The sequence below is a fragment of the Mustela putorius genome, unplaced genomic scaffold (genome assembly GCF_011764305.1).
Source record: "Mustela putorius furo isolate JIRA1106 unplaced genomic scaffold, ASM1176430v1.1 tig00004007_pilon_pilon_pilon, whole genome shotgun sequence".
NCBI classification, from domain to species: Eukaryota; Metazoa; Chordata; class Mammalia; order Carnivora; family Mustelidae; genus Mustela; species Mustela putorius.
This window is the reverse complement of record NW_025422145.1, coordinates 5,574,196-5,598,442: the sequence shown is the minus strand read 5'-3', so window position 1 is coordinate 5,598,442 and position 24,247 is coordinate 5,574,196. Positions and strand designations below refer to the sequence as shown.

At 55.0% G+C, this 24,247-nt stretch overlaps 1 protein-coding gene across 5 annotated transcripts in view; it reads left to right on the top strand.

The window, feature by feature from the left end:
• Positions 1-24,247, top strand: part of SNX29 (sorting nexin 29) — a 476,556-nt gene that overhangs the window by 432,767 nt on the left and 19,542 nt on the right. The window contains exon 21 of one of the 5 annotated variants that reach the window (XM_045072008.1): positions 12,161-18,541. The exons of the other annotated variants lie outside the window; for them this stretch is intronic. Within the exon in view, the coding sequence (XP_044927943.1) occupies positions 12,161-12,206 (46 nt within the window). The 3' untranslated portion in view covers positions 12,207-18,541. Of the gene's footprint in view, positions 1-12,160; positions 18,542-24,247 lie in introns of those variants that run through there. 5 annotated transcript variants of the gene reach the window in all.

The following is a 24,247-nucleotide window of genomic DNA, read 5'->3' as shown; positions in this document are numbered from 1 at the left end:
TCTGTCTCTAGCCTGACCCACTTACACCCTGGGATCGGGACCGAGGTGACGGAGCAGCCTTTGGTTTTTCGTTGAGCCTTCAGATGCTATAGAACATAATCATATCGTTTCTAGAACATTAGCATCATATGGAAACACAAGATGGAAAATCCCGTATGGCAAACCTGTGGATCCCTTAGTTGAGAAGCGCTGGTCTGGGTCTGTGTGACGGGTCCGGGTAAATCAGTTTCTTTGTAGTCTAGCTCTCGGTCAGGGCTTGGGGGCCTGTCCTGGGGACCAGTGATGCTCTCACTTCAGGCCTGGAGCTTTGCTTCTGTCCTAGGGGAGCGCCTTTCGGTCACACTTGAACTTCCAACCAGACAGACTTGGCCTGACTGGCCCCCTTACTGCTTGCAGCTTGCTTTTGTTTTTCTAATTGTTTCAGGGCTTCTGTGAGAAGACAAAGCCTGTATTCTGCCTCGGGTAAAAGGCACCTTTGTTTCCTGCTTGCATTGGATGGGAAACTGCATTTTTCTCTCATTCCCTTGTGATGCTGGGGCCTTGGCTTTGGTGTTTCAGAAGGGCTGTAATAGCTCACAGGGGGAGCTCCCATTCTTCTAGGGGCAGCCTCCTGGCTGGGATGGTGTTGGAGATTGACCTGTCACTGAGTCCTGTGAGTTTGGGCTAAATTTTCTGATGAAAACCGAGTTAGACAGTCTTAAGACCCTGATCTGAGAAGGAAGGAAGACTGGTCACAGCAAGCTGGTGTCCTTCCCGCCGGGTGTGTGCAGCCCCGGTGTCTTGGCTGAGTGTTTGCAAACACTGGCCCGTCGGGGGGTGGAAACTGTACGTGCATCTCCGTGTGGGCGAGCTCAGCCGTGCCAGTTGCATTCCCTGGAGCTGAGGGAGAAACCTTTTATGCCCAATTAGCACAGAGAACGTAGGGTTTGATGTCACAGGCTTTAAAAAAAAATACAAAGAATTTCAGTAAGAGACTGGAGCACATGACACACCATTGACAGCAGGCGTCTGAGTAAACACTAGTCTAGACCCCGCTTGGGATTAGGCGTTTCGGTCCTTCGGCTTCTCCTCACCGTCCACATGATGCTGCCCCGGCCTCCTCCGTCTTTACTGAATTGGGATTCTGGGTCCGAGTCTGCCCATTGGTTCGTTTTGGGGCAGTGGAAGCCGACACTGGCCCAGTGCGGGTTCTGGTGATGCTCCACGTGGGAATTTCCTATTTGTGTGCGCCTGCAGAAAGCTGCATCTGGCCTTCTGCTCGAGAGTTCGCCCTGAGAAATTTCTAGTTAAAAAAAAAAAACAACAACAAAACAAAAAAAAAACCACAACTCTCTTAGCTCAGGAAATAAACCCCCCAAAGCGTAATGATTCTTATAGATCTTGGCACATTTCCTCAGTCCTTTCAAATGCTGATTCAAGATTTGAGAAACCCCCTTCGGCTACTGAACGAGGTGGGCTTGTCGACAAAGGATGGCCCCGCTGCCTGTCCCTTCGGTTTCCTGAGCGCTTGCACAGGCACCGGCTGCCTGTTCCCCTCCTTGATCTCATCCAATCCCGAGAACCTGTCAGGAGGAACCTTATAAACTTGCCAGTAACCTGCCAGTTTGACGAGGTCCCTTGGAAGTGCTGAGGGGGGTGCTGAGGCCCAGAGAGGTTTCCTCGTGACCCCAGGACTAGCCAGCTAGTGCATGGGGAGCCCGGGCTTTCTAGCGCCATACCCCATGTTTCGGGACAAACCTGCAGCCTGTGGACCACGCCTGCCCCTCTGAGCTGTTTCGTTTGACCAGTGCAGTGGGCTTTTGTTATCTGTGTGTCTACATTGACGTGACACCAACATCAGAATATTAGATGGTGTCAGGAAAGATGAGGTGTCAGAATCGGTCATGTCCTGTTACGGGCTGAACCCTTGTATCCTCCCAGAATTCATATGTTGAAGCCCTAGCCCCAGTGTGATCGCATTCGGAAGTAGGGCTTTGGGGAGGTCATTAGGTTTGGGAGAAGTTATCAGGGGCACGGGATGGGGTTAGTGCCCCATACGAGGAGGAGGAGGGGAGGTACTAGACTCCTCTCTCTCTCTCCGCCGTATGAGGACACAGTGAAAGGCAGACATCTACAAGCCAGGAGGAGAGCCTTCACCCAGAACCCAGGCTGCCAGCCCTTTGATCTTGGACTCGTAGCTCTCGAACAGTGAGAAATCAGCCTCTGTTGCTTAAGCCCCCCCAGTCAGTGGTGTTTGGTGGTGGCAGCTGGGGCAGACGGATCCCCAGCCCAGCCCAGCCCGCTCAGCCTTGCTTGGCCAGAGTCGAGCCGTGCTGGCCCGCCCTCACGGAGACCCCCGCTCCCGTCGTCTTCAGGACTCTAGCCGAGCCTCCCCTGCCCTGGCTGTCAGCGCTGGGCTGTTGGCTTCATACACTCGCTTGCGTTACCTGCCTGGCCCCAGCTGGAGGCTTGAGTTTGCAGCCCTGCCTCTTCGCCACCACTCAGATGGCTTCTCCGCTGAGGCGGACGTGGGACCAGACTGTTACTCACGATGCGTTCCTCGCACACTCTGCTCCCGCGCGGGTTGCGTGAGCTGGTGCGCTGCTGAACTTCCGAAAGGTCGTCCCGCTCCATCTTGGAGGGAGAGCGCGGGGGCGGGGGAATGGAAGCAAGTGGGTAGCACTGGCCCATTTTCCTTCATCCGTCTTCCTTAGAACCTCAGGGCTTGTGCAGCCTGGAGTCCAGTATCCAACGGGGCCCGCTTTTGCACGCACGTTGCTATGTTGTTGTTTCTCTCTAACGTGTCCGGATCTCACTATGTTCTGCGAGGGCCGTCATGACTTCCAAGTACTCTGCCATCTGCACAAATCCGAGAGCCGGAGAATCAGCTGGTTGAATTCGTTCTCCAAATCTCTCCGCCTCCCGTTGCCTGCCTTGCGAATGCCGGCAGAAAGCAGGATGGTAGAAAGCGGGCTGTTTCTTTGCCATTTTGAACTCTGTGCATCCGGTGGGGACCAGAGTGTCCCTCAGATGCTGAGCAGATGAGGGGCGGCCCCATAGCGGCCTCCGTCAGAGCCCCATGTTTCAGGGAAACACGCGCTTCAGGGAAAGGTGGTGCCAAGACGCGGCACGTGGCAGATGTCACCCCGGAGACCTGGGCCATGTCAGGTGCTCTTTTGAAAGTCAGTTAATGAGGGAGGCTCGGAATCCAAAAACTCATTCCACGGACCTGGACCACAAAATCGGTGGAGGCTTAAATAATTTGTTGTGCTGTCATTTAGCACATTATTAAAATGTTTTCTGCAGAGTAATTCATCTCTGGGAAATGCCTTGTGTTCTGCTCTTCCTGAAGGGGAGAGGAAGAGTTGTGGGGGTGGAGGCTGGGGTTAGAGTGTGGGTCACAGCACAAATTCCCAACAGAATTTTCAGCAGAAAGTGCGGTCGGTGTTTGCCCAAATATAAATCAAATTTATATTTGATATTCCCTCCACCCCATCTGCTGCTGCATTTACTCATAAAGCCGTTGGACGTATTTCTGGCTGAAATTCGAGTGGTTGTGAGCAGGGGTTTAGCTTGGGGAGGAAACACCACAGCCCGTGCCCCAGCAGGAAGAGCCTGAGGCTCAGGTTGAGAGCTGTGACATTGCGAGTTGAGCATCCCCAGCCTGGCACCTTTCCGAACACCCTGTCTGGCCTCTGCCCTTGGCCGGCTTCACGATGTACATCAGTTCGGGGGCCCTCAAAGGCAGAGGAGTTTGAAATCGCTGATCGCCAAATACTAAGGGTAAGGAGTTTGGAGTCCGTAATATTCAACTCTTCGGCAGGGGAGGATGGCGACCTCGGGCAAGGATTTGGTCTTGTGTGGTAAAGGGAAGAGTCGCCAGGGTCACTGGCCCGTGGGGGTGTTCCTTGCGGGCACGTGAGAGCGGCAGCACCGCGTCTGCTCTGTGATGGCTGCTGTTAATCACGAGACTCACGAGAAAGAGGAGAGAATCCTGATAAAACCCCGGGGACATTTCCCTGCTTGTCTCTTCAAACAGCCAGCCAGCCACCCATCTATCCCTGTAAGTAAGACACTGGAGGCTCGGAAAATTTAAGTGTTTTGCCTAAAGTGATTCTGAATTATTCCTGAAGCCAGCCTCTCCGTCCCTTTTTCCCCTGCTGGGGATCTCCGCTCCAGACAGTGACTCGGGACCTGCCCTGGGGAAACCGGGTGCGGAGGCTCAGCTCTGGGTCTTCAGAGAGCCCGAGGGGTTGGCCCGGGTGCGGGTGGTTGTGCTTTTCTGGAGGGGTCAGGCATGTCCCATAGGAAGGCTCCCCGTTGCGTGGAAGCTCATCACCAGAGGCCCCTCTCTGGGCGCATCTGCTACCCTGTTGCTCCGCTGGAAAGATGATGGTTAAATGCCATCTGGTCCCCTCCAGCCCAGCCGGGCCACTTCCGGGGCTGCTGTTAAGGGAGGTGGAGGAAGTGGTGGCCCGGGGGCGCTGGCCCCAGGAGACGGGGAATAGGTCCCTCTGTCTGAAAGTGACAGGGCCACCAGCTGCTCTGCTCTAACACTCAGAGGGCCTCTGTGTCCTCCAGGCATCCCCCCCCCCCCGAATCATGTTCCTCCTCCGCCATCTCTTTCTGCTTGGTGGGGACTGGGGAGAGGTCACGTTCACAGAGGAAGAAGAAAAGGGAGGAGGAAGAGGATGGTACAGCTCTAACGAGTTCTCGAGAGACTGGGGGACCCGGGAACACCTTCAGGACACACACTCTGCTGAGTGGATACATAGAAAGTCCCTGTCCAAGGAGACTGCATTCAGCAGACATTTTCTTCCAGTCACTGAAACAGAGCGCCTACTAAGTACTCAGCAAGCACTGAGTCATAATAGAGATATTATGGGGCCATAATAGAGATATAATAGGTCATAATAGAGGATATTATGGGGTCATAAAGAGAACAAAACAGAAAAAAGATTAAAACAACAACAAACCTCTGCCTTTATGGAGGGAAGTTGAAAAATAGACAAATGTATCTGCTATGAAGGTGTTTGAGAAAAGGTAGTGCAGAGTCAGAGCCTAGAGTCACACAGTGTTGTTTTCCATCAGATGATCAGGAGCTCAGGGGCCTGAGGGAAGATCTTGCAGATTTCTGGGGGAAGGTGTGCAGTCAGAGGGAAGAGCGAGTGCAAAGGCCCTGGGGCAGGAGCGAACTGGATGTGTCAGATGAAGGCCAGAGTGGCTAGAACAGAGCGAGCTGGGGAATGGGACTGAGAACTCCAGAGAGCCAGACCGTAAGGGGCCTTGGAGGCCCTAACAATGACTTTCAGCTTTATTCTCAGTGAGTTGTGAACCTGCTGAAGGGCTTAGAGCAGAGGTGTGATAATGACCTGGTTTGCATTTTCAAATGCTTCATTCTAGATGTGGGGTAGAGAATAAAATTGGAAAGGGGAGGGTAGTGAGGCTTCTGTACGGTCTGGGCAGGAGGAGTTGGCATCTTGGCCAGGGTGATGAAGGCAGGTGAGGAGGGATGACACCCCGATGTGTCCGAGGACTGGCTGTCAGGTAGGAGAGTTCTGGATGACATGCCCAGCATCCCGCCAGGCCAGGCAGATGCCAAGATGCCCCGAGTCGGCTCTGTGTGGAGTCAACACACATTTACCGAGTGCCTCCTCTGTGGAGGCAGGCCCTGGGCCAGCAGAGGGGTTGGCAGGGGTGTCGCACAGATGACTAGGACATGGGCCTGGGCTCGGGGGCCAACACGTGCATCACCAGGCCGCATGTCTTCCATTCATTCATTCAACAGGAGCTCATCACGTGTCCCACTGCCCGGTTTGTGTCCCCGCTGTGCCCCTGACAGGCTGTGTGGTGTTGAGCGAGTTGCAAGCTCTCCTGGGCCTCCGTGTGTTCATCTGTACAATGGAGGTATTCGTAGCCTCCATGTGGTTGGGGGTGGGGCCCTGAGGGCGCCAGGAGCGCGTGTGTGTCAGGCCCTTAGAACAGTGCCCAGCGCGTAGTAAGCGTGTACGTGTGTCCCTATTTTTACCAGCAGAAAGGAAGCACGGGGGAAGGAGAGTCTGGGGAGCAGACGTTTTGGAGGAAGTGACAAACTTATGGTATTAAAAAAATGAAATGCTACAGAAAGCGAGGAGATGAAGCAGCACACGTCACTGGACTGAGTCCTGTGCCCACCCCCACGCCCCGCCCCGTGGTCCCCGTCAAGCCGCTTATGCAATCTTGTAGGAACTGTTCATGCTTCCGTGAAGGCAGAGCCAGATTCCGCGCAGTGTTCCGTGGTTCACCTCTTTCATTGACTGGAGCTGCCTCGTGGCTGGCGAAAGCCACGTAGTATCCCCCGCGCCGGCTCTTCCATGATTTATCCCACCCCTGCCCTCGCGGAACACTGCAGAGGGTTCCAGAGCTTTCCTCCTCCAGCAGTGCTGCCCGGGGTGGTGCAGTGGGTACCCATTTCAGCACGCGGGTGTGTAGCATTGACTTTCAGAAGCCACGCTGGCTCAGAGGACAGGGACAGGCGCGTTTACAAATTTTGATGGATGTGGCTAAGCCCCGCCCTCTTACGCCAGTTCGGTAGGCAGAATTTCTCTCATTTAAGAGAATGATGCCCTCGCGGTGTGACCTCAGGGAGGGGTGTGGGTCCCGCCTGAGAGGGTCAGCCTTGGCTCTCCGCGGCGGTTATTAGCGTGTCCATAGGCCGGTGGCCACATGTTCGAATTCTACAGATGGCAAGCTCCCTGCGCTCAGTATAAAATCTGAGTTCAAAATTAGCTGTCACCTCCTTTGTGTGGTGGCCGTGGGTGGCCTCTTGTGTATCAGGAGGCTTCTAGGACGGACCTGTGGGGCACACGAGGAGACACAGGGTGGAAGGAGGTGGTCACCCCTTTGATCCCAGGGGACGATGACGGCCACATCCTGACCAGGGTTGCTCTGACAGCCGGCCCTCAGGACACAGCAGCCCCCACTGTCCTGACGGAGGTCCCCTCGGGATGGGTCATTGGAACGGTGCACAGGCAGGGGATGCCTGTCCAGCTTCCAGGTGCAGCCACCTTCCCCCCAGTGGCAGGTTCTGGATCCCCAGGAAGGGCTCTGTCACCAGCCTTAGGCTCAACTCTTGCCAGCAGAACGCCTGCCTGAGTCTTCCCCACCTTCTCTGCGGCTGTCCGTCCTCACCGTCGCTGCGTGCCTGCCGGCAGTGCGTGCTTACCTTGGGAAAAGGAACGCCGCCAGGCAGGAGGGGCTTCTTCTAGAAGCTCGCCGGGAACTGCAGGTCCTGGGAGGGCACCTGTGTCTATTCTGGGGAACTGGACCCCGGTTATTAGGGTTACAAAGGAAGTCTGATGTGTTCACCTGTGAAGTTCAAGGACCCGCTCTTGTTCAGGAGTCGTGCTGGCCTCATGGGATGCAGCCACGCCCTTCCTCCCTGGTCCACTCACGGGCCGCGGCCCCTGCTCGTCCTTCATGAATCTGATAGACCCGGGCTGTTCAGCTGGAGTGGAAGGGAGAGCCCGTGTCCTGGTTCAGCCCCAGGAACACTGTCCCCAGATCGCACAGACCTCTGGCTTAGCCAGCATCGCTCAGAGGGTAAAGCAGGTCATGGACGGACAAAGAACAGTTCCTTGTTTTATTTCTCTTTTTTACACAAGAGAACTTTTTGTGATGAGGCCATGGATGGTTTTCTCTTGGTTTTCTCTGGATAGGCAGGTTGAGAAATGGCCAATGCCCCAGGAAACAAGGCATCGTGTTGGAGTCTGGGACGTGCCTTGTTTTAGGACTTTCATGTTAAAGGTAGGAGCACAGCGGCATCATCGTTAAGAGGCGGCAGGCCCAGAGGCCAGCTGGGTGGTCTCACATTAGGCATTTTAATGACTCTGTGCCTCGATTTCCAAGTCTGTAAAATGGGAGGGTAAGAGATGCTCCCTCAGAGGGCTATGCAGAGAGTCAACAGGACGGGGCTGACGCGCCGAACGTGGGGGGCACAGGCGGCGCTCTGGGCTGTGGCTGCTGGAAGACTCGTCATGGCCTCAGCCCCTCTTGCGGTCTACGCGGCCGAAGTGTGCGTCCCCTAGAACCGGCACAGGCCTCGAAGCTCCGGGGCTTTCCGAGGAGCACCAAGCAAGTGCACTCACGGAGCGTATGGGGGCAGCGTGGGTCTGCCCGAGTCTGCCCGCCACAGTTACCCTTTCTTAGCAAACACCAGTCGAGCTGATCTGGGGAGCTGAGGCTCTGTGTCCTTGTCGGCATGAAGGTGGCGTGCCCATGACCAAGCCCCAGACTGCCGAGACCAGCTGCCACGTGCCCTCCTCCCCCAGAGCAGCAGACCTTTCCAGTCCTGTAGACTGTGTGTGTAATGGGCGGAAGGGGTAAGCCCACGCTCTGTTGGGAGTTTCTCACCAGATGAACAAGAAAGAACAAGACCTTGGATCAGTCCAGTTCACGTGCCAGCTGTACTGCCTAGCGGGCTTGTGCTATGACTGCTGCGTGCCTCAGTTTCCCCACCTGTGCAACGGGGCCAGGAGCACAGACCTCACGGGTTTGGCAAGAGGATTCCATTTGGTGTCGCCCAGTAGGGGCTTCTCCGAGGGGACTTATTTTAGCTGTGGTCGCGTTTCACTTAATCCTTTGTTCAGACTCTCACTTCCGTCCCCAAAATGATTTCAGTTGGCAGCTTAGATAGTATTACAGTTGCCTGTCCTACTTCCTGTCTTTTATTTTTAAACATTGGAGCATCTGAAAATTCAGTGTGGAGCAAGGGAAGCAGATTAGGTTATTTTGGGCACAATAACCTCCATCCTATTTTAGGGTTAGTGAAGAAATAACAAGTAATAGAAGTTCTCAGATACCGGGGAGGCGAGACGGCAGCCCGCAGGAAGCCAGCCCCTCTCTGCCCAGCCCCCGCCCCACTGTCTCGTTGCATAAGTGTGGTCAGTCCGTTGTCCGCGTCCTCAGTGGGCCAGCGCGCTGCTCCCTGTGCTCTGCCCACACTCGTTGGGGAGGTCTGTTAGGGATACCTGGGGATGGAGACCGTTGGGTGAGGTAGCCCAGATCTGCAGCCATGGGGATACTGCGTGGCAAACCCCCACGGTCCCCTGGTGGCGCTCAGTGAGCCTGGCGCGCTGGGCGATGGGCCAGGAGGCCAGCTGATCGGGGCTGCATTGGCTTCCACATCTGCGGATTGGCTGGCTGGCGGCTGGTCCAGAATGGCCTCGCCTGGGAGTAATGGGGCAGCGGGGGCCGGGGAGGTTCTGAGCTAGAACAGGGAAAGCCCAACCCCCAGACCCTGACTGCGTCCTGTGTGCTGACAGCCCTTGGCCACGGCATTCCCCACCCAGAGGCCAGGGTCAGCGGGAAGGCCCTGCAGAGTCACAGGGCTAAGGGCAAGGCAGAAAGCAGCAGATAATCGGGGCCATTTCTGCAACTAACCCAGATGAGTAACTTGTTCTAGGTAGGAGGTGGCAGTGCATGAGGGGGATGGAGGATACAGGGTGCACAACTGTGAGATTTGGAGGAGGGGGAAGGTAGAAGGAGGCCAGGGGTGACCTTCCCCGTCGCCATGAACCAGCAGGGGGACTCACTCCACTGTGCTCCAGGAAGGACCACATTAGGATTTTCACTGCACTGATTGGAGTTCTGCTTGCCTTGACTTTGCAAAAACAAACAAACAAACAAAACAAAAAAAAAACCACCTTTTTTAGAAAATCAGCATACAGTGAAAGCTTTTTTGTTTGGAGCCAAAGTCTATGATTTCAGCGCACATATGCATTTGGGCTCCCAGCACACACACACACACACACATATCCATCGCCACCAGACTCTCCCTCATGCTGTCCCTTCATGGTCACACGCTCTCCCTGGCCCTAAGCCCCGGCGACCGCAGATCTCTTCTCCATCACAATGGCTGGGTCTTTTCCAGCCATTGCGGGGACTCAGGCGGTGACCTCTGGAGACTGGATTCCTTCTCTCCTCGCCGGTCCTTTGAGATGCGTGCAGGTTGGGCGCACGGACGGTCTGGTCCGTCCGGTGCTGCGCGTCCCACTACGTGGAAGTGACACACTTGATCCGCTCACGAGACGCTTGGGCTGTTCCCAGCTGTTGACAGTTTCAAGCTAATGTAAACATTTGAGTGCTTTTCATGGGGACTACGGTTTTCGCTCCTTTGGGGTCAGTACCGAAGAGGAGGGTGCGTTCCCGAGGGGCTGAGTTCCGGCCCTCCGCCCGCTCTTGGGCTTGCGCTCCTGTCGCAGTGTTCATCCCCAGCCGTTGAACAGCAGGTGTGGGTCTGGCCGTGGTCTGAGGGGGCATTACCCTCCCGGCGGGTGCTGGGAGCACCTTTCCATGTGCTGACTTGCTCCAGTATCTTTGTCTGGGGAAGGTCTCTGCAAGTCTTGGGTCCATTTTTAAAAATCGGGATTTTTTTTTTTTCTGTTGAGTTTTGATGGTTCTTAATATATTCTGTGTGTAACCCTTTGTTAGATGGGTCATTTCTATGTAATTCCTCCCAGTCTGTAGCTTGTCTTTCGTATTTCTTTTTTTAAAATTTTTATTTATTTATTTGACAGAGAAAGATCACAAGTAGGCAGAGAGGCAGGCAGAGAGAGAGGAGGAAGCAGGTTCCCTGCTGAGCAGAGAGCCTGATGCGGGGCTCCATCCCAGGACCCTGAGATCATGACCTGAGCCGAAGGCAGAGGCTTAACTCACTGAGCCACCCAGGCACCCCTCTTTTCGTATTTCTTAACCTTTCTTGTGTGTAACAAATCTTTTTAATTTTGATGAAATCCAGTTTCTTGGTTTTTTCCATTATGCTCTTGGTGTTCTAAGAACTCTTTGCCTAAACCAGGGTCATGAAGATTCTTTCTGGTTTCCTTCTAAAAGTTGTATCATTTTAACTTAAATCTGTGATCCATTTTGAGTTAACTTTCCTATAAGGGGTGAGGGTGTGGTCAAGGCTAACAGACTCTGTGTCCAGAGCCAAGGGGGGGACACAGAGGAAAAAGCACCGGGCATTCACCCTACTGTCTTGGGATCATGGCGCTTCTTACACTAGAGGAAGATTCTCCCCTGTGTGAGGATCCGTGTCTGCTGAAACTAGTGACCACAGACCCACAAATTTGTCCTCTTGCGGTCCTGGAGGTCAGAAGTCCGGGATCAGTCTTGGGACACTAAAGTCAAGGTACCTGCAGGGCTGACTTCTCCCCGGGGCTGCTGGGCAGGATCTGCTTCCTCGCCCCTTCCAGCTTCTAGATCTGTCGCTTTGGGACCCCTCCGTGCACCACTTCTGTCGTTTGCTCGGTGACTGTGCCCTCCTGCCTCCCTCTTACAAAGGCCCTTGTGACCACTGTGGGCTTCTCCAGAAAATCTGGGATCATCTCCTCATCTCGAATCTGGAAATTTGCCATCTGCAAAGTCCTTCTTGTCCTGTGAGTAACAGGGATCAGCCCACGGACATGTTTGGGGTGACTCTTCTCTTACCACACCCTTTCTTGGAGTTCTGGGTGCGTGAGGATGGCTGCAGACTGAGGCACGAGAGACCCGCTCCCCTTCCCCACCGCTGAAGGTGGGGAGGAAGCCGAGGGCTTACCTGGAGCCCTGTCCTATCCCGCCCATTCTGGCTGTCAGTCTGTCTGACTCTGGGAGGGTCCTAGAGGGAAGGGCAGTAAACTTAATTCTGATTTTCTTCCCCAACTGCCCAGTAATTTCCTGTCCAGAGCCCCTTAGCAGCTGCCCCATGCATCCTCCACATGGTGCCTCGCCTCGTGTGGCAGTGGCACTGGTGCCATCTTACCCGGACCTGGGATCCCTTGTTCCGTGTCTCCTGCAGCAAGCGTTGCGGGCTGGCTGTGCGTGCAAAGAAGGGATGTGCTATGGGAACAGGGGTTAGGTGGGGAGTGAACGCTCAGGAATGGATATCGGGATATCGCCAGTCGTTACGCTGTCGGCATTTCTTGAGCACTGTCTGCCAGAATTAGCTCACTAATTTCTCTAATTCTCCCTATGAGAGTAATTGCCGTGTTGAGGCACGTTTATAGAGGATGAGACTGAGGCTCAGAGAGGCTGATGAACTTGGCCAGGGATCCATCCTTAGTGAGTGATGGTGCCCAGTTTTCAGACCAAGATCATGTGATTGGGGGCGTGGGGACGGGCCATGACCCCAAAGTCTTTGTTTTTAACCCCCTCCTGTGTGCAGACCTTGGCTGTGTCTCTGGACTCACGGCGTCTCCTTTGGCTCCTGACGGCCCATGACCACTGGCCTCAGATGGGGACGTGCGTCCTGTCTGGATTCCCATCACCCTCCGCGCGTCCCTCCGTGACGGAAGCCAGGGCCCCGTGCTGACTGACATGTGGATGTGTGTTTCCCACTCCCCCGAATGTGACTGTCCAGGGGCCAGGAACCTGCCTCCTCCCCTTTGATCCCTGCGTCAGGCCCAGCGCTGGGAAATGTTGGACGCCCGGTGAGTGCCCGGTGAGTGCCCGGTGAGTGCCCGGTGAATGCTTACTGTCCCGAACCACAGCTATTTTCCGTGGATTCCCCGACAGGGATGACCCCTGATGGGATGTTTTCTGACCCATTTAAGGAGACTTCGCTTATCTGAAAAAAGTTTGCAATTCCACTTTGGTTTTCTTTTCCTTTAATTTTTCTCTCAAATCAGTAAAGCAGAGCTAGACCTGATCCCCAGTTCACTTCAGTCCCGCAGTACTGTCCCCTTCCAGATGGTTCCCTAACCTAAGCCACTGTTTTAGATTCACCCATGGCCCATGGCACCTGGGCTCCTTCTGTGTATCAGGCCTTTCCACTAGCATTTAGACACGGAGCCCACTGAGTCGGCAGCTCTGAGAGAGGGGGGGACGTGTCTGTGCTCCCACTTCCTGGAGAACTTGGGGCCCAGACGGAGGGGAGGACTTGCCCAAGGTGGCAGAGCTGGTGGGTCCAACAGCTGGTGGTGGAACTCGGGCTGAGCCCTGCACTCCCGCTGTTGGAAGGCATGGTGTTGCAGGGACAGCCTTTGAGCCCAGAAAGGTCGTGGTCCCAGGTTTCCCTGGTGAAAGTCCACACTTGTAAGCACTCTCCTTTTCCCGCTGTTCTAGAAAATAAGTTATTAGCTAGATGGCAAACTTTGGGGCAAAGGCACCTAGTAAGCCATCAGGGCCCCCGAGAGGCACGCAGAGTGCTACCCATCAGAGTCACTGATGGTCACCAGGGACGGTGGTTTGCAGAATCTCAGAAACTCACACAAGCGAGGTTAAGCTGAAAAGAAGCATTTATGAGCTGAAGACACTGTAAAGACTGGGAGAGTGGTCACCGTGGAGGCGGTGCCTCGTCTTGTTTGAAGAGGCTGAGTTCCTCTCAGGGTCCTCGACGGACTTTTTATGTGGGGAGTTCTGTGGCACAGAACTCAGTCCCGGGATATTCCATTAAGGGATTCCGTCATTCCGCGGGCTCTGTTTCATCCGTTGCCATTCCTCATTCTGTGTCAGATCCCGGGGTCGGTGGCTCATGAGAGAGCCCATTGATTTGTCCCCACAGCTCTTAAGAGAGCCCTGTCTATAATGATCTTCACTCACCAGCCTTCCAATGGTGCCCAGAAAACCAAGCCCAGAGAGGTGCATTGACTCACTCTGGGTCACACAGCTGAGGAGTAGCAGAGCCCAGATTCCAGAGCTCCAGCTCTTCTCCAGGCCAGGGTCTCACGCCGGGGAATGCAGCAGGTCCTCCTTGGTGGGATGCCCACAGCTTCAGAGGGAAGGGCGGCAAGGAACCCATCTGCATTCCTTGTGAAGAATTTCAGAGCTGCACGAGTCCCAAGGATTAGCTGTAGCAAGGGGTGTCCGTCGGGCTCAGAAATCCAGACCGTGGGGAAGGTCACAACAGATGGTTCTTCAGGGAATAATCCTGGTGCTGACATGTCCAGACGGTCCCTGGCCCATCAGTCAACAGCTGTTAGATATCCCCACTGCCCACTTCTGTGGGTATTATTTACAGATGAGACAGAAGCTCAGAGGAGGTGAGCTGCTTGCCCAAGCTCACACAGCTAGAAAGCATCCAAAGTGGGTTTCAGTAGCCAGCTCAGAGACTCCGGGGCCCAGGCGCACTCTCCCCCACTCCCCGCAAGAGTTCCTAAGTGCAGATGCTCCGTAGCCTTCAGAGAAATAAAAATGAGCAGCAGAAGAAGGGGGAGATGACAAGGAGGTGTCCCCTGCTTTCAGGTGGCTTCATGGAGTTCCACTGAGTAACTGGCTTGCCACGCGGATCCCTTTAAACATGGACGACCTGTAGCCTCCTAAGGAGGGGACTCCCCCTGCATGCGGGGGGTCAACCCACTGTACACACCATCCCCTTCCCACCCCGCCCTGGCTGGCTTCTTCCCACGGGGACCTTCCCTGCCGGGGCTCATGGACTCATCTACGACCTTGAGCGAGACCTTGCCCTCCTGGAGACTGTTTTGAAAGAGCAGTGCTCAGTTCCCAGTTGGAGCAGGTGACGAGGGCCTTTGCCAGCAGGGGATTTTTGGAGAAGCTCGTTTGAAACAGACTGAGGAGCCCCTTTCCTCTAGAGTCCATACATAAAGCAAAGATCAGGCTGCTTCCTTCTGTTCTCTGAGCCCAGACTGGCCCTTTCCCAGCTTGTAGCCTCCAAATAAAAGAGACTGGACGGTTCAAAAGTGGCCCCATTATTGTCTAAAGTAGGAAATCCACAGATTACAGCCTGGGCGGCAGACCTGGCTTGCTCCTTATTTAAATAAAGTTTAATTGGAACACAGCCATACCTATCCGTTACGCTTTCAAACTCAGCAGCTAGCCTGAGTTTGCTAGCTGCTGAGCCTATATGACCCTTAAAACCTAAAATATTAACCGTGTGGCTCTTAACGGAGAAAGCTTGCCAACAACCTCTGCACTACGCAGGTCGCGACCACGTCCTCCTGTGCCGTCAGTGTGGGGAAGGACAGCTTTGTGATTCAGACTGGAGGTTAAGACGGAGGTTGGTTCCCACCTTGGCAGACAGTATCGGTCCGTGACCACGGGCCTGGGAACCCTTACTAGCCATCAGGCCTTGAACAAATTACTTCATCTCTTCCAGACTCGGATTCCTGGTCTGTCACGTGCAGTTTACGGTAGCTAACGCCTTGTTGGGTGGCAGTGAGGATTGCCCTGAGACCAGTGCCTGGCCCGCGGGGAACGTGATACACACTCCCTCCCGTCTCGGTGGCCGCTTCTGTGATTACTGTTGTCTACCTCGTGGGTGTGGGTCCAGGCATGGTCCAAGTCCTGGTTCTGTTGCTTAGCAGGGGTGTGAACCTGGGGACCTTACTCTGGGTCTCAGTTACCTCCTCTATCAAATGGGTACAATGTCGTTCCCCCCTTTTGGGGTTGCCAGGAGGATTAAGAGGGACACATGCTGCAAGGTGCCTGCCTCGTGGCCAGGCCCAGGGTCATGCTCCAGAAGCCAGGGGTGCGAGGGTGTTTTTATGGTAAAAGTGTTGAATTTGGTTGAGTCCTTTTTCTGCATCCCTTGAGAGGATCTGTCCCCGCCGCCCCCTTTCACTCTGGCAACGTGACCCTGAGTAACTTTTACATGTTGAACCATGCTTGCAGTCCAGGAGTAAATCCCACTTGGTCACCGTGTATGATCCTTTTAATCCGCTCTTGAATTTGGTTTTCCAGAATTTTGCTGGGGGATTTGACACCTGTGTCCATCAGGGATTTGGGGTTTATAGTTTTCTTGTAGTGTCTTTGGCCTGGTATCAGGGCAATGTTGACCTCATAGAAGGAGTCAGGAAGTATTCCCTCCTCGGATTTTTGGGAAAAGTTTGAGAAGGATGGTCATGACTTCTGTAAATGTTTGGCAGGATTCACCAGTGAGGCCATCGGGTCCAGGCCTTTCTTCTGTCCGAAGACTTTTGATCCCAGATTCAGGCCCCTTACTAGTTACAAGCCTCCTGAGATTTTCTGTGTCTTGGATTCAGTCTTGGTAGGTTTGGGGTTTGTAAGCACTGGTCCTTCTCATGAAGGTCACCCAACTTACGGTGTCCTCTCGTTCATCACGTCCTCGTGATCCTTTCTCATTTCTGTAGATTCTGTAATAACATCCCCATTTTCACTTCTGATTTTAATAATTTGAGTCTTGCATTCCTTAGACCATCAAGCCAAAGGTTCATCCATCTGCTCAGCTTTTCAGAGAGCCGGTTTCTGGTTCCATTCATTCGCTCTCCTGCTTTTCTGTTCTGTTTTCTCTCTCCTCTCTCTCATGTCCTTCCCCCCGCTCGCGTTGGGTTCAGTTTGTTCGTTTTGTAGCTCCTTACGGTATAAAGTTAGGTTGTTGACTTTAGATTTTTCTTCAGGTAAGCATTTACAGCTAGAAATGTCCCCCTTAGCACTGGTTTCACTGGATCCCATTGGTTTTCATCTGGCGTGTGTTCATTTTCGTTCGGCGTGAAGTATTTTCTAATTTCCCCTGCGATTTCTTCTTTGATCTGTTGGTTGTTGAAGAGTGATGTTAATTTCCACAAAGAGGTGAATTTCCCAGCTTTCCTTCTGATAATGATTTCTAGCTTCATCCTGTTGTAATCAGAGAAGATACTTTTTTTTTAAATCTGTTGAGACCTGTTTTGTGGCCTGACACATGGCCTATCCTGGAAGGTGTCCCCTGGGCACATGACAGTCACGCGCACACTGTCGTTGGGTGGAGTGTTCTGCGTGTGTCTGGTTTGTTAGGTCTCGATTCCCGTACCTCTGTCTGCTGGTTCTGGGCGGTATTGGGATCAGGTAGCTCAGGCTTCACTGTCATCCCAGAACCGTTCCTCCTTTCAGTTCTGTCCGTGTTTGCATCGTACATTTTGATGGACAGTTAGTGGCAGGTGAATGCTTATAATTGTCTGATCTTTCTGCTGTATTCAACCTTTCCTTAATATATAACATTCTTCTTTGTCTGTTGTAACTTTTTTTGATTTAAAGTCTTTTTCTCTTGTGTATTAGTACAGCCGTGCCAAGGGTGCCAGAGTGAAAATGTGGTTCCCTGCTTTTGAGGTTCATTCCTTCATTTAAAAAAAACACTTGCGCCACCTCTCACCTTGCAGGCACCGTCTCTGGAAAAACAAAACCAGCAGCCTGTGGCCCTAGGGAACTTGCAGCTCAGCCTGGAGGCTTGTTTGGGGGATAAGAGCCACCGTGAGTGAAGGGCTCTGTCTGCCTCTCGCTGACACCACGGGGGAGGGGGTCTTGTGGGCTGGTCCCCTGGGACAGCCAGCATCACAGAGCGCAAGCCATGAGCCCCGCGCCCAGAGAAGGGTAAGCTCTTTTCTCCAGTCGGCACACAGGGCTCTTTGGCAGGTGTCCTCATTGGACGTGGGGCCCCCGCTCTGTATGGCCTGCAGCTGGCAGGGAGCCCGCTGTCCGCTGAGCCAGGCAGGTCCTTGGCCACTCCGCCGGGCTGTCCCCTCCCACTTCCTGCTGTCTCAGCAGGATACGGGGCTCCTCGGGTTCGGCGGCTCTCCAGACTCGGGTTGCCTGGAAGCAGAGGTGGGAGGTCTGCGAAAGGGAGGAGTCTCGGGGAGCCTGAGCATCCCGGGTGTTTGGAGGAGTCTGGCCAACGAAGGGCAGGACCTCAGCTTTGGTGGGGAGATCCACTCAGTGTGCACTGTGGGGAGCAGGAAATCTCTGGGTTCGGGTTCCCCGTCTGTCTCCTAGCTCAGGGATGAGATGTTCTCTGCTCTGCGCCTGCTAGTTCTTCTGGCAGAGAAAGGAGCTCATCCCACAGGCCCACAGCGTGGCAGTGGGGAAGGCCGCAGGGAATACGGAGCCGCTGGGCACAGAGTAGGTGCTCAGCACTACAGCGGACAGACAAACACTGTGCCCCTCCACGCTTCGTTCAGCCCAAGCAGCATAACACAGTACAGACTGATCGTTATAAACAGCTAGAACAGAGAGTCTTTATTTCTTCCTCCACACAGAACCACTGCAATTAAAGCTGTTGTGACTGGAAAACTAAAAACACAATGAGGAAATTAGAGACATTTAAGCACCTACCTTCTACGCATGTACATTTTTTAAAGGAAATTTTAAATATAACTGATTAGGATTGCTTTCAAAATACATAAAAATAAAGAGATTAAAATGAGTCTAAACACGAAAAAGTGTGATCAGGCACCGCGGCGTCACCTGGGGCGGGACAGAGGAACAGTCCTCAGTCCCTCCGCCCACCCGCAGCAGGCACGTGCTGTGCACCATCTCGGATGGTGGTTGCATTTATTCAGCGGTGAATAGAGTCTGTGCCTTCTGGACGTTCTGCTGGAGGAGACAGACATTAAACGAGCAAGTAAATGTGTGCATGGCAGACGGTGGTTGCTGTGGAGAAAAATGAAAGAGCAAATGATACCCTTTGGGGGGGGGGTGTAGGGGGAGGGCCCAGGCAGCGGTGGTTGATGCCTGGGAAACACCACCGGGATAGGGTGGCACAGTGTGTGGAGACCCGAGGGATGTGTCAGAGAGTAGAAGCAGCAAGTGCAAAGGTCCGGAGGCAGAGCTGGCTCAGCCCACTGGAGAAAGAGCAGGAAGCCAGTAGAGCCGAGGCAGCGGGGGCGGGGGGGGGGGGCAGGGCAGAGCAGAGGAGGGGAAGTCGGTGGGGGCGGCAGGGAGAATGGCCCTGTCCCAGAGGGCACTGTAGCCAAGGGAAGACTGCGGCTGCCACCATCACAGGGAAGAGCTGTTTTGGAGGGTCAGGGCCTGGGAAGGAAGCAGGGGGGCGGGTGGAGGACGGTGCGGTCTGAGGAGGAGGAGAGCGGGCCGGGGCGGTGCGGGTCGGGTCTGATTCCAGATGCACCTGGGTGTCACGCGGGCAGGGTGCGCCGCAGAGTCCACGTGGGCGTGGACAGGGACGAGTCGGGATGGTGCCCTGGGGGTCGGGGTGAGGAACAGGAATGAGACGGTTACCATTTATACAGGGGGCACGGCCCAGGGCAGTTGGGGAAGCCAGCGGTGGTCTTGGATATGCTGCCGCGGAGCTGCTGGTCACACATCCCGGCAGAAAGCGGGAGGGGCCCTGAGCCGAAGAGCCTGGCCTTGGGGCTGGAGGTCTGGGCTGGGACTGGGCCAGTCCCAGTCCCCACGTGTTGGCTGCTCTTAAGGCCGGGAGCCTGGGCCAGGTGCCTGGGGTGTGAGGACAGAGAAGGGCACAGAGGCTCATCTACCCTCCTTGTAGAAGTTGGTCCCCAAGAAGGAGCAGCAGAGGGAACGGAGGAGGGAGTCAGGAGATCCGAGATGACTCCCAGGGTTGAAGCCCTGGGAGGGTGTGTGCCAGGCAGGAGGGCCGACGAACGGAGAGGGAGGCACTTGGGCCAGGAAACAGCCTCTGAAGTCCGTCCACAAGGCGGCGACGTGTGGAAGGGACTGTCTGCAAGTAGGTGGCCCTTTCCGGCGTTGTGGAGCCCCAGGGTACGTGCTCACCCTCTGAGAGCCTCTCCTGGAACAGGATGCTGACCGCCTGCTCGGGGCTCTGGGAACCTTCCTCACTTCCTCGGTCCTCTCTGACCATGGCCCACAGCTCTTGCTGCCCAGGACCCATGCAGGGGCCATCTCTGACCCTCTGCAGGAGGTGGCAGCCTCCAGCAGATGCCTCCTGGAGTGTTGGAAGCGTAGCACGAGGGCCACACACAGCTCCTGCCACGCGGCTGCCTCATCTTGGGTCACCTCTGCAAGGAGCTTGGTCGGCCTCAGCCTGGAGTCCTCCTGTCCTTGTCAGATCGGTACCCTTGGTTCTAGAAGGGCGGCAGTGGTGTCAGTAAGGCGAGGTGGTGCCACCAGCACCGGCTCTCGGGGGCCGCATGACCCCATGAAACATCCTTCCCCCAGCCAAACCCCAGGCACCTTCTGCCACAGGTGTTGTGCTCCCCTAGGCCCCCTGGTGTCAGGCAGAGAGCCCTAGGCTTGGCTGAGACCAGGCAGCTGCAGGAAAGACGGCTCCAGGCTAAAGGGAAGGCTGGCCTTTGCAGGAGGGAGACAGAGCCCCATGTGCCCACCCTGAGCCTCAGTTCCTCACCTCCCAAACGGGTGTGCTACGCTTGGGAGCTCCGGGACCCTCCCCAGAGCCCCACCAGGAGCAGGGGCAGGGGCTTGTGGTAGGTGAGAGGAAAGGGCTACGTGTGGGCTGGTGCACCAGTCTGGCGGACTCCCTGGAGGAGGCGGCTTCCCCTCAGCCATGTGGACCAAGCGCGCAGAACGCTTCTCCCTCGGGGGCCTGCTGCGGGAGACATGGGCCAGGCCTGGCTGCACCTTCCCTGCTGCCGCCACTGCTGTGCCGCCCCTTTCTGCTCAGCCCAGAGGGGACAGCAGCCTGCACGCTCTTGGAGCCCAGGCTCGGGCCACCTCTTCTGTGGGAGCGGGGTTGGGGCTGAAGACGGACCGCAGGTGTGGTTCTCTCCAAGTCATTCCAGCAGCGATCGTGGTCCCCCTGGCTGCCAGTTAGCAAGGGCCCTCCACCCTGATCTGTGAAACCAGGGGAACCACGTGATAGGACTGCTCTGGTCCCCAACCCGGGGAGGCAGCTACTGTTGTTTCTGTTGGACGCTCGGTTGTGGACCCAGAGAAGAAATGACCAGCCGAGATTCCCAAGCCGACCTCGTGCCTGCAGAGTCTAGGCCTGCCCGTTTTAGCTGCTGCCCAAGGGCCGCCCCAGCGGCGGGGAGGCCTGTCATGTTGCATCAGGGCTCAAAGTAGCATCATGGTTGTACCGTGTTCTGCCTGCTCTGTGGGGTTGGGGGGGGGCGGTGCGGGCAGGGACACCTGGGCACAGAGAAATCCACTCCTTTCATGCCTGACCTAGAATGTCCACTGGGGTCGGGGTTCCTGCACTGAGCGTGCAGAAGTGGGGCTGGGGGCTGCTGCTGGACGGGACAGTGAGGCTAGCATGCACCTGTCCTGGCTGCTCACGGGGCCAGCTGCTCTGCTTGCTCTCATGGAGGCCCCATCTGTGAAATGAGGAACCGGAAGCCCTGGTTGCAGGGGTGGCTTGCACTGGGGTCCCTCAGCAGGTGTCGGGTCTGGGATCTGGACCCAGGGTGGTGGCTGCTCGTCCTGGAGCCGTGTTTGGCTAGCTCCGTGACCTTGGTGCTGCCAGAGGAATGGTCTGAACAGGGAAGACCGAGTGGGGAGCAAAGGAGCTGACCCAGACGGACGCGGGCGTCAGTTTCAGCTCTGCTACATGCTGTGGTGGGTCCTCGCTGACCCACCATCTTCTCATCTATAAAATGGGCTGATTCCTTTCCTACCTTAAAGGGTCAGAGCCTGCTCTCAGAAGAAGGCACAGTAGGCTGAGGAGCCTGGCCCAGGTCCCTCCGTCACTCCATGGAAGAGCAGGCCCTTTGCTGTCTCCCACTTCCTCAGTGAGGCAAGGTCCGAGGACGAGGCTGGGTACCAGCCGCACTGCAGGGCCTCGGCTCAAATTTGCTTCTCTCCCACGAGTGAACTGAAGAAGTGCCTGAAGACTGGGTGGGGGGGGGGGGGGGGGCTCGCCTGTCCAGGGCCAAGATTTGTCTCCAGCAGTGGTCTTACTCCCGTGACACTCCTGTCCCTTGTCGTCTTCCCCTACGGCCTTGGGCCTGGTTCCTCATTGCTCTGCGTCTCTGGGGCAGGTGAGGCACTTCTGGCCCACATTGTCACGGTCCGGCTCCTAGGGGATGGGGACAGGTGCGTGCCGTTCGTCTAACCTCTGACCTGTGTGCCTTCAGGAGGCTCCCCAGGCAGTAGGACAGGGGCGGCCCTACTCTCCTGGAGGTTTGCTTTGACCGGGGGTCGGGGATGGCAGAAAATTGAACAGGTGCTTCTAACTGTAGGCAGGGGGACAGGACAGACGTCCCCGAAGGAGGGAAGTGGACCACGTAAGGGCCCCTGGGCAGCTGTTCCAACATGGAGCAGAGAGAGGATAGGGGAAGGAGAGACGGGCCCAGAGGGGCGAGCGATCATGGGAAGTCCTAGAACTTACAGCCTCACTTGGAGTTGGGTATTAATTACAGCATTTGGCTTTATGTTAAAAACAAGGTCAAAATTCTACCCCAGGATTTTCCATCTGTTCTGTCCCCAAGAAACCATCACTTAACGATCTGCATCATCGTATTTGCCATTCGAATGTCTATGTGCCAGGCCCCCGCACGCTGCTTCGTGTTGGTGTCTTCTAGACCCCACACAGCCATAAGGGACGGGAGCAGGGCTTAGCTCTTTGCTCCTGGACCCCAGCCCTAAGGCCTGTGCCTCTGCCACCCGCTCCCTTCTGCAGCTACAGAGTTCTTGACCCCCACCCACATCTCTAAAAGGAAACCAAGGGAAATAAGTCAATCAGAAAGACAGTTACCATATGGTCTCACTGATCGGTAGAATTTAAGAACCAAGGCAGAGGATCAGAGGGGAAGAAAGGAAAAAATGAAGACAAAACTGGAGAGGGAGACAAACCCTAAGAGGCTCTTAATCTCAAGAAACAGAGGGTTGCTGCAGGGAGGGATGGGGAGCCTGGGGCATGTGTTGTGGTGAGCGCTGTGTGTTGTGTAAGGCTGTCGAAGCACAGACCTGTGCCCCTGAAACAAATACACTGTATGTTAATTTAAAAAGAAAAAAAAAAGAACCAACAATGCTGCTTGAACTTCCTTGATGTGTCCCAGGGCATGGCATTTAGTATCCTGGATGCTGTTTTGGGGGGCGGTGGCTGGAGGGGGCGGGAGAGTCACCTGCGAGCATATGTCCCAGTATTTGGCTTAAGACGGGTTCGGGGATAAGCAGGAGGAGGATTTCTGTGTGCCGTCAGCGACTCCTGCAGCAGCAAGCCCCGGTCTGCTCCCTCTACAGGCTTTGGGCCCACGGGCTGTGCTGTCTGGGTATCCCGCAGCCCTGGGCAGATACAACAGAGGCCAGCCCCCTGGGGTCCACGGGCCAGATCCCACCCACTGCCTGTTTCTGTGAATCATGCTGGAACACAGCTCCACGCACTTCCTCGTGTGGTCTGTGTTGTCTGCATGCTGCGAGGGCTGAGCCGCATGTGTGCCCTTGCCCCCCGCATGTGTGCCCTTGGCCCCCGCATGTGTGCCCTTGGCCCCTTCAGGAGTCTGGTCCCTGGACTAGAACAGGGGCGCTGACCTGCCTGGGGGGTGTGGAAAACTCTCCACGGTCCATCTGTACGAGGAAAAAGCAAGATGCGGCACCGTGCGTAAGTTTCCACTTGTAGAGGAAGCAAACTATACGGGTGTGCACGCGCGCACGCCCGTGTTCGTGGGAATGCTCTGTGTGCAATGGAGAGGCCTAGAAAGATACGTCGGAAAATCATCCCGGTTGCCTGGAGAGTGGGGGTGGGCAGACTCACTGCGTACATTTTTCTCTCCCCGCTTTTTTATCTTGCACCACTTTATGTTTTCTATTGAAGAAAATAATTTAGTTCACAAAGTATATTGATGCTGAAGAGTGGAGAGAAAGGAAGACAGAGAAGGGAGTGTCTTGGGCCTTATTTAACTTCCGCAGGAGGATGGAACTACGGTCTTTCTATGCACGAGACCCTTCTCATTTGAATGTTAGCGTTGTAAGAATTGCTTGGGGGAAAGCCGCACGAGAAACTGCAAATTGCCTGTGATAGCCTGTGATATTGAAAGGGAAATAAGTTTTCTGTTGAACCCTAGAGGTAGAGAGGTTTGGGGCGCCGTGGAAAATGATTAAGCTTGTCTTCATCTTGAGCTGAGTGAGCCATGCTTATAAGGAAGATGCTGTCCTAGTGAGGGGAGCAGCACTTTTAAATATTCTGATAGTCGCCGTCTGTCTTGGATGAGGCCCGACCTGGTCTGGAATGGTGAAACCAGGACACACATCTGCCAGGAAAATACTAGAAAATCTTCACTATCATCCATGCAGATCCCACAGCTGCCAACCTTCACAGACTGTGCTCAGATCTGCCCTCCTCCAAGGAGGGTTTAAAACTATTTCCCTAGGGGCACACGGGTGGCTTGGTCTGTTAGTGTCTCACACTTGAATGCGGCTCAGGTCATGATCTCACGTCCGCGAGGTTGAGACCCACGTTAAGCTCCGCAGTGGCTGTGGAATTAGATTTTCTCTCTCCTCTCCCCGCTCTAAAACATCAGATAAAATTGTTTCTCCAGAAGGTCTGATACAATCAAATGTCCAGCCACTTGGCCAGTCCACCAGAATGCCCGCCTCCGAGCGCAGAGATTAATGGAAGAGGCCTCCTTTTAACTGGTCTTCAAATTTGCAGAATTGCCCACAAGTGATACAGTTGCTTTAAATTCTTTGGCCC